Raw genomic sequence first — 17,813 nt, 5'->3', positions numbered from 1 at the left:
TTTTTCAAAAGTGTTAGACCCTACCCGCCCCTTAATACAAGTCGAGATATAAACGATTAAGTTCGGCCCATTCTTCCATACGGCTAATTTTGAAATGGCGCCCCATAGTAGAGTAAGTCGTATTCACGACAAAATACCCATATTTTAAACGTTTTCAAAGAGTATCGATAAACCGGAAGTCGTTATATTGAATTTCTTAACGAGTTCAAACGTCGTTTTCCGGTATCTACTCTTTAACCTTGGTCTAAAAATATTAATTTTGTAAGAGTTTTCAAGAAATATCGATGAATCGTAAGTCGCCATCATAGATTTTGAAACCACCTTAGACATCGTTTTCCGGTACCAAGACATCTAATCCGTTCCGAAAATATTTAAATTGTAAAGGTTTTCAAGGACTATCAACGGGGGACTTTCACGGACCTGGGTTCGATTCCCAACGCCGCACATAGGATCAGAAAGCTTTCCTGGCCCGAAGAGGTAATTCACTACCTTAAGGTTAAAACCTCTATAATTGAAACAAAAACAAAAAGGACCGGAAGTCGCCATCCTGGGTTTTGAGTCCACCTCAAACATCGTATTCTTTAACTTTGCTCCAAAAATATCAATTTCGCAAGGGTTTCCAAGCAATATCGATAAACCGAAAGTCGCCATCTTGGATTTCGGAACGACCCCAAACAACGTTTTTCGGAATCAACTCTTCAATCCCGTTCCAACGAAAACCATACCGTAGTGGTTTCCATGGCATATCAATTTGGGGTAAATGAGGTAAAACGGACCCCCTAAGGAAATGATTCTATAGCTTAAGTAAAGAGATTCACACGCGAGAGTTACATGCATGACTGACTACTTTCATTTCTTTCAATTTCGAATAAATACTCGCTGAATGCATTGAAAAATAAATTAAATATTCTATTTTTCGAAAACCGGGAAAGTCTTTTTTCTGAAGGAAGAATTGCATAGCTGAAAACGGCAACTTTCAACTTGTTCATTGAATATCTCGCCTTCAAAAGCATGGATCAGAAATCTATCCTGATAATGTCTAGATAATTTAATTTAGATGCGATTAGTGCATAAAAACATATATGTTGTCGCGATATAAATGAAGTGTGAGTTATTTTTGTGGAGGTAATTCGATTTCTATGTCGGCGCCATTTTAGTTCCCTGGTAACGTAACGAAATATGTGAGAGAATAAATTCGGCTCAAAAAGGCTGCCAAACAAGCGGTAGCTTTATTGGATTTTATGTGATGTAGTCAAACTTGAAACCGAAAATATAAAAACTTTCTTGGCCACCCGGCCACATTGAGAGCAATTTTGCACATTTACGAGAGAGCATGGAGAGAAATGTAATACGCACAGCGAGTCACGTGGTTTTACGCGACCTACTGGCCTCAGCCCTTAAACAACGGAGCAAAACTCAAGGCACCCTCATAAAGTTTCTCCCACTTATTTAAAGAAAGTTTGAGCTTTTTCGTGGACGAAGTATTCGTCAGACGAAAGATTGTGCGCTACTATTCATTGAATAGATAACCTATACAGGATTTTTGTATATGAATTCTCAAGCATTTTGCATTCAGTTTCATTAAAATTTCAGTGAAAAAAATGCTAAATTCTGTGAAAAGCAAGACGTGAAATTTGCCTCGAGGAAGGTTTCACCCCATCTTCCCCTACTCGGAAATCGTTTTCGTGTTATGCAAAAACCTCTTTGTACGAAGAAGTTTCATAAAAAAAAGATTACGTTACTTGGGATTCGATTCAAAATAAGAGGGTAACGTAAAAAAAGTGTACGTAAACTGAAGTTTGGGTGTATTATAATTACTACCTGGAAAGAAAAGTCCCGGGCCTCTCACAGAAAAGATGTGGGTCGTTTCGAGCCGTGTATATTTTTGTTGAGAACAAGCATCTAGATGGCTGAATACCAAATTTCATGACATCCCATCCAGTAGTGTTCGATTAACACGAATATCTTTGGAAAAAGACGCACCAGCGCATTCATGCATAAAAACAACGATGAAATTGAATGATTTGGGATACGGATTGGTACATCATCCTCCGTATTCTCCAAACCTGGCCCCTAGCAACTATTATTCATTCTCAGACCTTAAAAGGGTTTCTCCACGGTGAAATATGACGTGGTTGGATAATCAAACAGTTCAAAATAATGTAGTCTTGGTACGTGAATTCGTCCTTTTTTAACATGAGGCCACTTTGGAAACAAATAGGGTAAGGGATCCCTATTTCATCTCATTTGTAAGGACGTTACCCTAAAACCCTGATTTAGTCACTAAAATCAGAACGATTTTTTTCATATTTCTGCTTGAATCGCCTTGCTCCACATTGAAAAATGATTCACATTCCTTGGAAATTAAAATAATATTTAAAAAATCAGCTAAAAACACTTCTGATATGTTCACTACTGTGCTCCTAATTTCATCTCAAAGGTTTTATATTCATCCAATCGTTGGTCCTTTATTCATCCCATAAATTAGCAATGACGACTGCAATCAAAACCAAAATATTGCACTATTATACTCTCAGGTTAAAAATGACAGAATTTTCTTTAGGAAGGGCCTAATGCCAACTATGAGATATTTTTAAAAAACAGTTTGGAATCATTTCGACGCTTAAATTTTTTTGAATCGTTTTCGTTACCTTTCGTTTTAGGTTTAAAATTTTACTGTGCAGTTAATTTGGAGAACTTGAAAAAAACAAAAAAAAAGAATTGTTACTATTTAGACATGAGCCTGTCTAAAAACAAAATGCAGAACCAGAGATGCCATTTATACAGATTTATCTGTATTGTATAGATTTTTGCGTTCGCATACTAATTGAAATCAAATTACAGATTTTTCACAGATTTTTAAAATTTAATACAGATTTGTAATGGATCATAAAAAGTGATAAGTAAAAAGTTAGACTTTTCTCTCTGAGTATCTGTTAGTATTTGATTGCAGTACTTCTTTAAAAGTTAATTAATCATCGGACAAATCACATGTTAAAATGAAAATCTTTTGTGCAAATATTTGATGATGAACACTGATAAAAATTTATATTAAAATTTTAAACCATTTTAAACTGATTCATTTTATTAGTGACAACAGATAGAAGAGCAGATACATATTTTCTATGAAAATATCTGGCATCACTGTGTGCAGCCGCTGAAGCACACACACTTAACAGTGTTATGGTGACATATAGCGGAAAGAAACCAGTACTAAGGAGTGTATCGATAAGTAGTTAGCAACATTCAAACAGTTATTACTCCGAAATGGCTTAATTTTTTGCAGCGTGTTTTGCGGTGACATGTTTGTTTACATGTCAATAACAGCTGCGCAATCGATTGGTTTCGGTACGGTTTATCGTTTCAATGATGAGTCGAATTGATCCGGAAACGCGAAAGAAAATTCTGCACACTAGGTGCTCAGAAAGTGGTGTCACGTACAACGAAATTGCAAAACGGGTGAAAGTGCACCACACCAGTGTCAAAAATATTATCGAGAAGTTCGGTAAGACCCTTTGCATGAAGGATTTGTCCCGATCCGGTAGGAAAACGGGCCCCAGCCAGCCCGGCCGGGACTTAAAAGTGGTTGAGTACATCAGGAAAAACACATCGGCGTTGACGCGGGATTCTACAGAATAAAGACGGATGCATCCTGATCGACGACGAAACCTACGCCAAGGAAGACTCTCGAGCGCTGCCCGGACCGCAATATTATACGAAATCGGTGTACCAGGACCTGGACGACGCTGACACCACGGTGGTGATGGAAAAGTTTGGGCAGAAGGTGTTGGTCTGGCAAGCAATTTGTACCTGTGGTTTGCGGTCGTCGATTTTCTTCACGAAGGACACAGTTAACGCCAAGGTGTACAAGGAAGAATGTTTGAAGAAGAGAATGCTGCCACTGTACAGAAAGCATAAGGCTCCTCCTCTCTTCTGGCCGAGTTTGGCTTCAGCCCACTACGCCAACTCCGTTCTACAGTGGTTGTCAAAAAATAATGTACAATTCGTGGAAAAGGACATCAAGCCACCGAACTGCCCGGATCTTCGGTCAATTGAAAGGTATTGGGCAATTGTCAAGCGGCACTTTCGGAAGGAAGGTACAGTGTCCCAAAACATGCAGGAGTTAAAAAAACTGGACAGCTGCCACCAGGAAAGTCACAAAAGTAACTGTGCAGAATTGATTGAAGAATGTCAAGTCCAAAGTCCGAACAGAATCTCAAGTATCTCTTGCTGGGTTGCTGGGTACAGAATCTCTTGCTGGGTACAACTTTTGAGTGGCCACAGTAATATTTCCAGCAGACAATCATTGGTTTATGCGGATCAGTTCGCTAGAAAATTCCAAGTATGGCAAGCGATTTTCAGTTGTAGACAAAAAAAAGTTCGAAGACGTTAAATTTTCCTCAATTTTTCTCAATAAATGTAGCCTATTCTTGTAGAGTTTTGTAATTTAGATGGATTTCTGAAGCAGATAAGAAAACTAACAGACTATTTGCTAGAAATCAGAAAACAAAAAATCTAAGTACCCTTATAGTTAAAGAAAAAACGCTAAAATGCTTGAAAAAAATGTGTTGAACTCGACTAATTCAACGTAAGTTTCCGACTAACAAACTAGAATAACGTAATGAATGTGAAACAAAAAATCCCACTGCAATCAACGCAGAAAAAAATTGTAGAGGAGCAAGTCACCATAATTTCATTACTTCACCAGTTACAGATACTCAATCATCACGTCGATGATGACTGCACTTGAAAAAGTGTCTGATTCCGAGCGAGTTGGACTCAAATTGGGAATACGTGCCTTTGCAAAACAACAAAAACCAACAGTTATCCTAGGGTGATTGTACCCATCAACTCGCCTTGAAACGGAAAACCTTACAACTTCGTAAATCGGATCTTGAAAAGAAACACACTGGTACGGCAAATCACAAAATTCATCGTTTTTTTTTATGAAAATAAGAATCGAGTTTGGGGAGCAAATTCTCGCATGAATGAAGATAGATATAGGTTCGGTTACCCCATGAACTGCTGTGTCGCAAATCAACTATGCATGTGTGAACTCGTGGCTACAACCCGGACGAACCAGTCGATGGACGCAGTGTGGACATAAAAAAAATCAGAACAGAGCAAACTACCCGCTAGGCTAGCCCAAAGCCAGAGACAGTGCTCCTGATTTAGACCTATCAATTTATACAGGCACATCCCGCACCCCACCGGTGGGATACATTTTTCCGATTATTATTTATGCAGGCCGCATTCGGAACGGCGGAAGCACCGAACGTGCGTCTTCTGTCATTTCTTCGATTCTATTCCGGATTCTGTTCGTACACATTGAGTGCGTGTTGGTGTATGAGAACGTGAGGGTGAATTTTTCTTCTTGTGAGTGTGCATCGTGAGTGAAAATGGACGTCCGTTGGCTGGACGGTTGCGAGTCGTGTGTCTACAGATTAAAGAGTCTCAGGCGGTCGATGAGGAGAAGTGTTTTTTTTTCTGGGTCCTCTAACGTGCTCTAGAGCCATTTCCGATCGCGAGATTCTAACTTTGGTTTTTCTAGCAACCGAACCAACGAATTGCGTAGCCTATCGGTACGGTTCGAGCTTGGTACATGATATTTTTGTTGTTGTTGTGGAGAAAAACAGATACACGTCAATACCAACAGTATATTTTGCTTGGCTATCATATTTACCGAGCGCTTTACCTGCCGTACCCATGTTGAGGATACTGATTTCGCCAAAGTAGGAGCCGGCTTTCAGCGAAGCCATAACAGTTTTTCCGTTGTCTGCGACAACCTGCAGTCTACCTCTATTGACTATGTACATCTCTTTGCCGACTTCACCTACGAGAAAAGAGGAAAAGCCAACGATAAATTGCACGATTCTGCCAGACAAATCCAACCGACTCGTCACGTTCGGTCGGCAGGATCTCTTCATCCGCAGCCAAATCAGTGATCATGTCCGGATTTCTGACTTACCTTTCCGACAGATGAAGTCGCCCGGAGAGAACAGCACCGGCCTAAGCTTTAACACCAACTCGCACAGAAAGCCCGCTTCGGTATTTTGAAAAATTTCTACTCGCTTAAGTGTATCTAAATGAACATTTATAGCTATTTCAGCCTGTGGATGAGAAAAAAGGAAATATCATAGTTTAGACTCGTTATTTAGTGGTCAAGTGTGAGATGACGCAAAACAAAACGTTCCTGCGTTGTTGGAACGAAAGTTGTGCTCGTGGAGAATTTGGAAGTTATTCGGAAGAATGTGGTATCTTTGGGCGTCACTTTTGCTCCCAAATTACTCTAACAAAAATAGATGGCTACTCGCAGTGCTCACGGTGTGCTATCAACTTCTACAGTTGAATTCCCTTTTGCATTGTATTTTTGTTGTTCTGGGAAACGATTGGAAACTGTCGGGATTGTAAGAAAGTTTATATAAAAATTGCAAGGTTTTGCAATCTTCACTAATCCATCATTCGTCACTTGTCATTCGTCACTCGTCATTCCTCACTCCTCACTCCTCACTCCTCACTCGTCACTCGTCACCCGTCACTAGTCACTCGTCACTCGTCACTCATCACTCGTCACTCTTCACTCGTCACTCGTCACTCGTCATCTGTCATTTAGCATCCGTCACTCGTCTTTTGTTTTTAGGTCTTTCGGTCTTTCGGTCTTTCGGTCTTTCAGTCTTCTTTCAGTCTTTCAGTCTTTCAGTCTTTCAGTCTTTCAGTCTTTCAGGCTTTCAGTCTTTCAGTCTTTCAGTCTTTCAGTCTTTCAGTCTTTCAGTCTTTCAGTCTTTCAGTCTTTCAGTCTTTCAGTCTTTCAGTCTTTCAGTCTTTCAGTCTTTCAGTCTTTCAGTCTTTCAGTCTTTCAGTCTTTCAGTCTTTCAGTCTTTCAGTCTTTCAGTCTTTCAGTCTTTCAGTCTTTCAGTCTTTCAGTCTTTCAGTCTTTCAGTCTTTCAGTCTTTCAGTCTTTCAGTCTTTCAGTCTTTCAGTCTTTCAGTCTTTCAGTCTTTCAGTCTTTCAGTCTTTCAGTCTTTCAGTCTTTCAGTCTTTCAGTCTTTCAGTCTTTCAGTCTTTCAGTCTTTCAGTCTTTCAGTCTTTCAGTCTTTCAGTCTTTCAGTCTTTCAGTCTTTCAGTCTTTCAGTCTTTCAGTCTTTCAGTCTTTCAGTCTTTCAGTCTTTCAGTCTTTCAGTCTTTCAGTCTTTCAGTCTTTCAGTCTTTGAGTCTTTCAGTCTTTCAGTCTTTCAGTCTTTCAGTCTTTCAGTCTTTCAGTCTTTCAGTCTTTCAGTCTTTCAGTCTTTCAGTCTTTCAGTCTTTCAGTCTTTCAGTCTTTCAGTCTTTCAGTCTTTCAGTCTTTCAGTCTTTCAGTCTTTCAGTCTTTCAGTCTTTCAGTCTTTCAGTCTTTCAGTCTTTCAGTCTTTCAGTCTTTCAGTCTTTCAGTCTTTCAGTCTTTCAGTCTTTCAGTCTTTCAGTCTTTCAGTCTTTCAGTCTTTCAGTCTTTCAGTCTTTCAGTCTTTCGGTCTTTTCTTTTCCATTTATCGTATTTCACCATTCCATTGTTCTTCTCACGTAAATATTTTGCCCTCAGTTGAAGTCTGCTAAGCAGTGTAACGTTTTCTTATTACATTATTCTGTTTCACCCATCAGACCACATCGAACAGAAATGGATTTTCCAAGATAAATTCCCGGTAGTTTAGTTCCAATCGGTCTCCTTCGAACTTCAAACAGCGGCAGTCTGCAGTACCGGCACCGGACATAAGAAGCTTACCTTTAATTTGTCAGGAAGACATGATACAGCTCTCTCCTCATCGGAGCACTTTTGCGTCAGCCAGAGATAGTCGAACCATTTGATTACTTTCACCTGAAGATGATTGGGAACCCGTCTCATACGCATGTAGGTTTTAACGCCGTCTAGCTTGGCTGTACGGAGGAAAGGAAAAGAGAAAAAAGAATTCAATCAGAATGGACCTTAATTGTCTACTTGAAAGGAAAGAAAATGTACCTAGCAATTCTAAATAAGAAAAGCGATGGAAAAGTGTTCTTCCGGAAGCTGATGTGTTTCATCATAAAAGTTGTAAAGTACTGCAACGTTGATTAAATGGAAAACCCGAGAAGCTATCCTTTGGTGTAACCAGAAGGAACAGAAACAATGACTAGACGGTGTGCAATGAGTTTTTGTTAAACGGAGCTATCACATAAAATTGCTCATTTCTCTAGGAAGTGAAGGTGAACGGTGTTCTAGGCGGACGAACGGAAGCCTTAAACGTCGCCTTCAATGGACCAGGATTACAGTATATAAGCAGCCCAGTTAAGCTCCACTGGTTGGTTATTATTTTTCAAGTATCAGTAAAGATGATGGCACAAGAGCAATCGATAACTATCTTTGTTCCTTTCGTTTTCCCGAATCCCAATATCGCGGATGGTGACGTTTGTAGTAGCAACAAACCGAGTACAAAGGTAGGAACACGGTTCTGAACGTGCGACGGCGAGGAAAACGCCTGCCCTATTACAGCAACGATATCTCGAGCACAGCACCGAGAGAGCTGAAGCATTCTTCAAATTTTCATCAGAATAAACTCTCTTGTCGAGATTTAAGATAACGATCCTTTTTCACCCAACTGTTGATATTGAGAGTCGCGTGGGTTGAGTTCCTTCCATCGATGATTGAAGGGAAAGGTTGTAGTCTCGATTCGACGGTAGAGCTTCCTTTTGTTAATTCCTTTGATTTTGCACTCAATTTACATAGGATTTTCTACCGATCCCGACCATATTGGTAAACATAAGCATGATTGAGCGTTTTGAAAATCACATCTTCAATATAGTCATGTCTAGAGAATCCAGAGATTCCAGTAATAAAATCAAATGTAGCTGCTTTGCTTCAGAACCCACTCACATTTTTTACAACATAGCCTGTTTTTCATTCCTCAGCAATCTAATTTATGCAGCTTTCAATCATTCTTCTACATTCTATTTCAGATTACCTCTCCTTCGGACATTTTCACTGTCCACCAGTTCAACAGTTTACAGTACTTTCCTTCATTGAAAAATGCAGTTATAATAAACAAACAAATGCCAAATTTCGGTTCAGTGCAAGGCTACGACGTTACGAAATCTGTTAAAACTGCAGTCGGTTCAGACCGGCCACTTGTCACGACGCCATCTTGATGGGATCAAAATTGGAACTTCAAAATCAGCTGATTGCAACATAAACAAACAAACAGTAATACATTTGTTTTACGTGTTTACCTTGTTTAGTGCACGAAAATTAGTGAATTTGGGTCGACTCTCTCACAATAACTTGTCGGTTTACCTAAAATACAGCAGACAGAGTTTTAGGACATCAAGCGGAGATGATTTTCACAACTTGAGAGTCGCAATGAGTATCAAAACATCGCAGTGTTTGGGGCTCGAAACGCGAGGGGCTCAACGTAATCAGTATACTTTCAAATGGCTGGTGCTCACATACCGGTGTCAGATGGGTGGTTCAGACAAATTTATTTCATAATTCGAAGGTATTTTCTTATTTTTTAAATTTAATAATCTTAGTAAGTATCCAAAGATTCATTTATACTTATACGCACAGGGAACAGACATCCAAACTTCAAAAAAGCTGTGTAAAGCATACAAGTGAAAATCTGTCAAAAATCACCGTTGCGTACGATTTTGCACGCATGAATTACCATTGTATGGAAGCTCGAACGCAAGAGACCTTAAGCGACTGCTGGGCTGCTCGAAGCGCCTCTGTAGGCGAATTGCTACTTGGTGATTACTTTACCAATCAACCATTAGATTTCTTGCATACATTGAAATCTCTAGTTCTATTTCTAGTTCTAGTATCTTGTCAAGGTCGTGGGTATCGGAGAATCCAAGAAGGGAAAAAATAAATCAATGTATAAACGCAAGACTGGTGACTTTTGTATGACTTTTGAGTAAGGTATGTGCTCTTAGTACTATAAATAAAAGTAAATTGACATACTGTGATAATGTCTGTGGAAGTTCTTGTCCATCCAAAACCTCCTTGGAATATTAAGGCTTAGACTTTGAATATTCGGTCTACCAATATAACATTACGTTAGTGAGTTTCTTTTGTGTGGTCCATACTCGTTGTATCGCATTCAATTAATGGGACCATTGTAGTGAATTATGAGGAAATTCTGGTACATCCAAAAATTACCTGGAGTTCAGACCTTAAGGTCTATCAGCATAATAAAGTGCTTTAACGAACTTTCTAATGTAGGCAAAAAATAGTAAGACATTGTTCATAATTTTAAAATCTTTATTTACTCTTCCAAATCTTGTTCGTCCCCCTCAAAGTAACCCCCCCCCCCCCCCTCCTCGGTACCAATATACTTGTGCCAACGTTTTTTCCAATCCTCGAAACGTTATTGAGATCAATTTCCGTTTTAACATTTCTAAAGACATCAAACGTGAATCGCTACGCGCATTGATTCACGTTTGATGTCTTTAGAAATGTTAATACGGTTACCCCGGAACGTTCATTTGAGTTTTCTGCATAGCCAGAAGTCACACAGAGCTAAATCAGGCGAATACGGTGGTTGCGGAACGATATTGGTTGAATTTTTAGTGAAAAAATCACGAAGAATTAATGCATTGGTTTGGTAACCAATCTTGCTTTCACTTTTCTTAGGCCCAAAAGATCTTTCAAAATGGTTTAGACTGATCTTTCCGATATTTCAACAATCCCAACAAGATCTCTGACTGTACATCGTCGATTTTCCAGCACCAATTCCTTGATTTTATAGACGTGTTCTTCATCAGTTGATGTTGTTGGCCTCGACGTGGTTCATCGTCAAAGCATTCTCGACCCTCTCTGAACTACCTGTACCAATCAAAAACACTTGCTCGCGACATACAGGCTTATTGTAGTTGCTCTGGGTCACCCAAACACTGCCGGGAGCTCAGGCCTTGAGATCAACCAGCGTAAGAAACTCCATTAATGAATTTATTGTCCGCGACCCGTACTCGTGATACCGCAAGCAATTAATATACAGGGTGCTCCATCTTTTATGTCGGTATGTAAAGCCAGGATATATCAGACAATACAACCGATTCAGGTATAAATACACATTTTCAATAGATGTAAAATCAGTATTTTTTAACCTTTGAATAGAAAACATTAAAAAGCAAAAGCAAGTGAACTAATCATTCATCCGAACAATTCTTCTGGTGCTTTCGAATGGTCTACAGCCAGGATATAAGTGACTGCCGGTGGAAACGCTCTTGGCCAGAGCGGCTTTGTCTTCCGCTTGCTTTCGAAGTCTTCTATTGACTTTTCTTTGATCGATATTGTTTTAATGCTTCAGTACAGTCATTGCATCGATATAATTCAGATGCACCTAACCAACATAAATATTGAATAACTTTGAGAAAAAACAAACGATTTGGTTCCTTATAATTTTTTTGGACTAGTTTTTGAAACAATATCAATTAAGTGGCCACCAAAGCAACGTCTTGGTATTACATTCCTTTTGTGGAATTTGGCCTTTCTGTTGCAACAGACATCGCAGCCGATTTATAGTGTACAGGATTATTGCATGGCTAGTGCTACGATCCTACTGAGACTAAAAATCCGTCCAGATTGGGACTCGAACATCCGACCACTGGTTTGTAAGACCAGCGTCCTATGCATTGAACCGCCAACCCGGGCATAATTGGCCACCCTTTTTAGCAATTCAAAATTGCTCCTTTTTTCTGCGTTTCCATTACCTTTTCGATCTCGGGTTTTATAGCGTCGATTTCAGCACGAATGTATGCCTTTAGGTCGTCAATAGTTGGTTGACGTAAACCTTCTTTTTCAGGCAACCTCACAAAAAGAAGTCCCGGAGGGGTTAAATCAATAGTATTGTCAGATGGTGACTTTTTGCCGCGATATTTTTTCCGATATGCATGTTGATTTAAGGCAATAGAGCGACTGTTTTCGATGTAAAGCGTCATTATTTCAGCGCGTTGTTTCGATGTGAAGCGATCCATGGCAAAAACTGTACTTAATTGACGTTTTCAAAACAAATCAGATGCAATCGCTCGGTTAGTAAATGTGAAAGTTATTCAGCGTTTACATACCGAAATAAAAGATGGAGCACCCTGTACTTATTGTGAATGATCTACGCCATTCAAAAACTACTGGGAGCTCAGACCTCATAAGCTGCGGATTGCTCGTGCAGATCTTAAGACCTGTTGCAGGCCTTGCAGAATTTTTTTGAAAAAAGAATCAGAATAGAGAAGTAAGCGAATGAAGTGAAGTGAATCAGATCAAAATATGCAAATAAGCAGTATGTAGCTCTACGACTATGAACTGCATTGATACATTGAATTATACATAAGTTGCTGATTTCTCCTGTAGATCTTAAGACCTGCTTTCACTGAAGTTGTTGGACTACTAAGAACAAATCTGAAACAGCTATAAATAGACAAGTAAGCAATGTGTTGCTCTAAAAATATAAACAACAAACAAAAATAGACATTGGCCGTTGTAGTGATTGTTGTGGCACAGTGTAACTCCTAAGGACAATATTCCAAGTAGTTATTGAATCATGGAATATCTCCTATCGATTTCCATTGTCTCAGAATATACTCAGATGGTACTAGATCATTTGTTTATGGACGTAGTCAGATTTTTATATTATTTATACTAAAATCGAAAGGAATGGAAAAAAAAAACTTTTTTTACGCGAAACATTTAATTTAAGCACCATCCAACATTGCGCGTAATTGCGGTTCCAGTGTCTTATTTTGATATTTTGTGAACTTTTCGCTTTACGTACCGTTCTGTAGGGGTTGGGGTCCACTAGGAGATTTATAGTACCTATAAGCTTTCTCCGGACAGTGTCAATCAAAAACCAATGGGTTCCTGATTTCATGTCGTAAAGGGCGACAATTGAAGGAGTTTTTTCCCTTTAGTTCTCATATTTTTTCATTGTTTCTCAACTGATTACACCGAAACCTCCATTTACGAACTAAACGGGGGTTCGTAAAAAGAGATAGCTCGTAAAAAAAAGTTTACATTATTTAGGATTTAGTTCGCAAAAAAATCATCATATGGCTATTTTCGGAACGGATGTGAAAAGTAATGCAACAAAATTATGTTTGGGCTCGTTTCAAAATCCAAGATGGCGACTTCCGGTTTCTTGATATTCCTCGAAAACCCTTACAATATGGGTATTTTCATTTCGTTTTCCGACATCTACTCATCAATCCCATTCCGAAACTACCCATATTGTAAGGGTTTTTCAGAACCACCTCAAACATCATTTTCTGGCATAAACTCATCAATTCCGTTCCGAAAATAACCATATTGTAAAGGTTTTCAAGAAATATCGATAAACCGGAAATCGCAATCTTGAATTTCAGAACAACCTCAAACATCGACATCTACTCATCAATCCCGTTTCGAAATTACCCATATTGTAAGGGTTTTCAAGGAATATCAATCAACCGGAAGTCGCCGTCTTGGAATTCAAAACCACCTCAAACATCGTTTTCCGACATCTACTCATTAAACCCTTGTTTGTTTGACAAAAAATAATATTTTTTTTCTCGGCAGCCAGCTGCCCAAATCAACCAATATAACCAATTAATCATTTTTCGCAGTAAATAATAAATTATTGACTTAAAATGATTTGATAATTTAAAATTTTCCTTGAGTTTCCATGAATAAGAACTGTGAGTCAAGACTTCCCGGGATTTCAGTATTGGACATTGTTGAAACGTTCACTCGACAAATCTGTGAGATTTGTGGTGCATCCGGGTATCTTGAAACCGGAACATACTAAATCGCGCGCAAAAACTACCACTACTGAAATTTATACTAACAAATGTCCTTCTCCCGTGACACTTGTGGAGTGCGCAGTAGTATTTATATACGGCCTCTAGTAACAAAGAGTGTTGGACTAACATCCGTTTCCAGTGATAAGTCGATCTACGTTCGGATTTGGCCGGCGCCGGTACTGATCATTAAATTCTGGGGTTACCAGAAGATGAACATTGAAGGATGATTTGTCAGTCCCAGGTTGGATTATCTAAGAAATCTCTGTACAATTTCAGCTAAGTCCGATCAGTAACGGAGTAACAACCAGGGATGGTCGCTCAAACTTGACGTATCGTTCTGTCAAACGAAATATCTGATATTGGCTGCGTCTGATTCGTCCAGTCTCCAGATTTCCTAAGTTGCTTTTAAGGTTGTAGCCTGGTAAAATGTGCAAACTACCCACAATGGGAACTCATATCGTTATAGCATTTTGGAAAGAGCATGGACTGGGCACAATATTTTCAAAATTTTACCCCTTTAACTGTCATATTGACGGAGTTAGGCTGATTCTATAGAATTTCATTTTATATGATTTTTGCAGACATCCATTCAAAGAAAAAATTTAAAAAAAAATCAATGATGTTTTAGTCATTTTCAAATTTTACGAACATATGCGTCAAACTTGATCAGTTGCGAATTATTTAATTTTACTATCAAAATTCATGATCGGTTAAGAGAGTGCTTATCGAAGAATTGTGTTCAGCGACGAAGCAAATTTCTGGTTAAATGGATATGTCAACAAACAAAATGGCCACATCTAAAGTGAAGACCAGCCAGAAACATTAAAAGAGCTACCAATGTATTCCAAAAAAGTCACTGTTTGATGTGGATTATGGACCGGTGGCATCATCGGGCCGTACTTCTTCAAAGGCGACGATGGGCAGAACGTTACTGTGAATGACGAGCGCTACCGTGACGCTTAGTGCTAAACTCAGCAGTTCAATTTGAACCGCTAAGCAGACGTAAAGTTTCTGCTATTTACAGAACACTTTTGTCGTGAATACGACTTACTTTACTATGGGGTGCCTTTTCAAAATTTACCCTCTGAGAGAGTGATAAGTTTTCGATCGTGAATATCTCTTGTTGTATCTAACGAATCAACATAATTTTTGCTACATGCCATCGGAAATATGATCACAATTTTATGATAAAATTTTCAGTTGTGTGGCATAATCTCAAATAGTTCAAAATTAAACTTTTCTGAAATGTTTGGTATAAACGAGTATCAAAGAGGATAATTCATAAGGCGCGTTTGCCTTTCTCGTATTTTGAAAGCTCATAGCTCAGTGATCTGTGCAAGGATTTATATAATCTAACTACCAATAGAATCAAAATTTTTCAACTTAAACGTGTATAGCAAAAGCATTAAAGTATTTCAATAGTACACTATTGAAAAACCTATCTCATTTAACCCGTATCAACACCAGCCAATCAGAACGCATTCTGAGGAAGAGAACAAAATATCTGCTCATTTAGGGGTTAGCCAAATTTTGTGCTAGGGCACATAACCGTTTTCATTATTTTTACGTTTCGTCTTTAACTCATCAGTGCAGAGCAGTTCAAATTGAACTGCTTAGTGCTAAACTCGGCAGTTCAATTTGAACCGCTAAGCAGACGTAAAGTTTCTGCTACTTACAGAACACTTTTTGTTTTGCAACGAAGTGCAATGTCTTTTCTGACATGCCGAACGAAAACGTGTTTTCGACTATTTCTGGCCGATGCAGGTATGGTCATTTAGGGGTTAGCCAAAAAAGTGTTCTGTAAGTAGCAGAAACTTTACGTCTGCTTAGCGGTTCAAATTGAACTGCCGAGTTTAGCACTAAGCAGTTCAATTTGAACTGCTCTGCACTGATGAGTCAAAGACGAAACGTAAAAATAATTAAAAATATCTGCTGCTGTACAACAAATCGTTCGAGAAAATGTTCCGAACAGTGTTTAATATCGTAGTGAGTTCCACAATTTGGTCCTTCTGAAAGGCAGGAATGAATCCCGTACAGCATCCGGATAGTTTCTTTCAATGAAATGCAAATCCAAAATGAAATAATCGACATTAAAATTCTGTATGCGGCTATTGTTTAGCCGTTAGGACCGCCCATTAGTTAAAAAGCTACAAACGAAATCAGGTAAAAACAAGCCTCTCAACAAAAATTGGATCAGTTTGGATTCTATCGCCACTGCGAGCAGATGTATTTTGTGTCGTTTGCAAAGCTAGTTTTGCTTCCGACAAGAGCGATTACGTCACAGCTGCCAGTCATTTGCATTGGTGAAAAAGCAGCGGTTGAGAGCATTACACAAAATCAGCCATTCTAATGGCTCTAAAAGTTTTCTAAAGAACTATTAGGATTTGTTGTTCGCAAATCGAAAGGAAGTATCCTCAGTTTAGTGCAAATCTAGAACAGTTTGGTTAGATTTTTGCACTTTTCGCTGTGTGAAATTCACAGTAATCGAGATCAAGTGAAGCCTTCTTTGTTTTTGCGAAAAATGTAGAAAACGGGAATGCTTGCATAATGCATACACTTGATCAACTAATTGATATTCGGAAGTGTTAAGGAACATGTCAGTTGTTGTCGTATTCACGACATCCAGTTATGTCTCTGACATTACCCACCCGCCTTTTTGTTTTGAAATTTGAACTGCTTTGCACTGATGATTAAAAGACGAAACGTAAAAATAATAAAAACGGTTATGTGCCCCAGCACAAAATTTGGCTAAGCCCTAAATGACTAAACCTGCATCGGCCAGAAATAGTCGAAAATACGTTTTCGTTCGGCACGTCAGAGAAGACATTGCACTCCGTTGCAAAACAAAAAGTGTACTGTAAATAGCAGAAACTTTACGTCTGCTTAGCGTTTCAAATTGAACTGCCGAGTTTAGCACTAACCAGTTCAATTTGAACTGCTTCGCACTGATGAGTCAAAGACGAAACGTAAAAACAATAATATTGTTATTTAGGGGTTATCCTATTTTGTGCATAGGGCACATAACCGATTTCTCTACTTTATGTTTCGTCTTCGACTCGTCAGTACATAACAGTTTATGTTGAACTGTTATGTAACCTAGCAGCTCAACATAAACCGCTAGCAGACCCCTAAATGACCATCACCTGAATCGGCCAGTTTAAGTCGAAACTCGTTTACGTTCGGCACGACAGTAAAGATGTTGCACTTCGGTGCAAATAAAAAAAAGTGTTCTGTATGTAGCAGAAACTTTATGTCTGCCTAGCGGTTTATATTGAGCTGCTAGGTTACATAACAGTTCAACATAAACTGTTATGTACTGACGAGTCGAAGACGAAACATAAAGTAGAGAATAATATTATGATTAAATATAAATTTGTTGTAAAAAAAGATTTCATCAATTTTTCCAAATTTTTTGTTTTTTTTTTTAATTTAAACCTATACTGCCCATACTTGCATATCAGTCCCATATGGAAAATCAGCATGTCGAGAAAAAGACGATTAAAATTTTATTTCCGAATATTTTGATTTATTGTGATACCTAATGCTATGCTAATGGTATCATTACATGAAATATCGGTAATATACCTTTGCTATCCTAATATTGCAACAAATGAAATTATTGAAATTTGCACTGAATGGGACTGATATGCGGGTACTTGCATATGGGACAGACATGATTTGATATTTTTTCACATTTTACTGAAGAAACCCTCAACCTCTATTGCAATTTCTGAGAGTATATTGAGGATAGATTGTATTCCTCAAGCTAACTCAATATTGTCGAAAATCGATATGGGACTGATATGCGAGTATGGGCAGTATGATTCTCAAAAAAGCCATCCTTTATTTCTAGCACTGAAAAATACTTCAAAATTTTTAAACTTATTTTTTCACACTTCCGATTTTGGTACACGGAAAAGCAAGCAATCGGAAAACAACTAAACTAATAAGTTGTTTTTCTAAACTTGATTGATTAATTTTTTTTTCAAAACTAATCGATTCAATCAATTTTACTAAACCGTCAATTTTTATTTATCGCG

The 17,813-nt window shown here is 38.5% G+C and overlaps 1 protein-coding gene across 7 annotated transcripts in view; it reads right to left on the bottom strand.

Annotated features, from left to right (window-relative positions):
- The window catches only part of LOC131436133 (cyclic nucleotide-gated channel rod photoreceptor subunit alpha), a 437,495-nt gene that overhangs the window by 80,943 nt on the left and 338,739 nt on the right, over positions 1-17,813 (bottom strand). For 4 of the 7 annotated variants that reach the window (XM_058604643.1, XM_058604647.1, XM_058604648.1 and 1 more), the window contains 3 exons: positions 7,757-7,908; positions 5,969-6,110; positions 5,684-5,833 (listed from right to left, as the gene is read on the bottom strand). In XM_058604643.1, coding sequence (XP_058460626.1) covers positions 5,684-5,833; positions 5,969-6,110; positions 7,757-7,908 — 444 coding nt within the window. The remainder of the gene's footprint in view (positions 1-5,683; positions 5,834-5,968; positions 6,111-7,756; positions 7,909-17,813) is intronic. The other 3 variants (XM_058604645.1, XM_058604649.1, XM_058604646.1) reach the window with 2 other exon arrangements.

This window comes from Malaya genurostris, chromosome 3 (genome assembly GCF_030247185.1).
Source record: "Malaya genurostris strain Urasoe2022 chromosome 3, Malgen_1.1, whole genome shotgun sequence".
In the NCBI taxonomy this organism is placed as follows: Eukaryota; Metazoa; Arthropoda; class Insecta; order Diptera; family Culicidae; genus Malaya; species Malaya genurostris.
The sequence above is the reverse complement of the archived record's forward strand: the minus strand, read 5'-3'. Positions and strand labels throughout refer to the sequence as shown.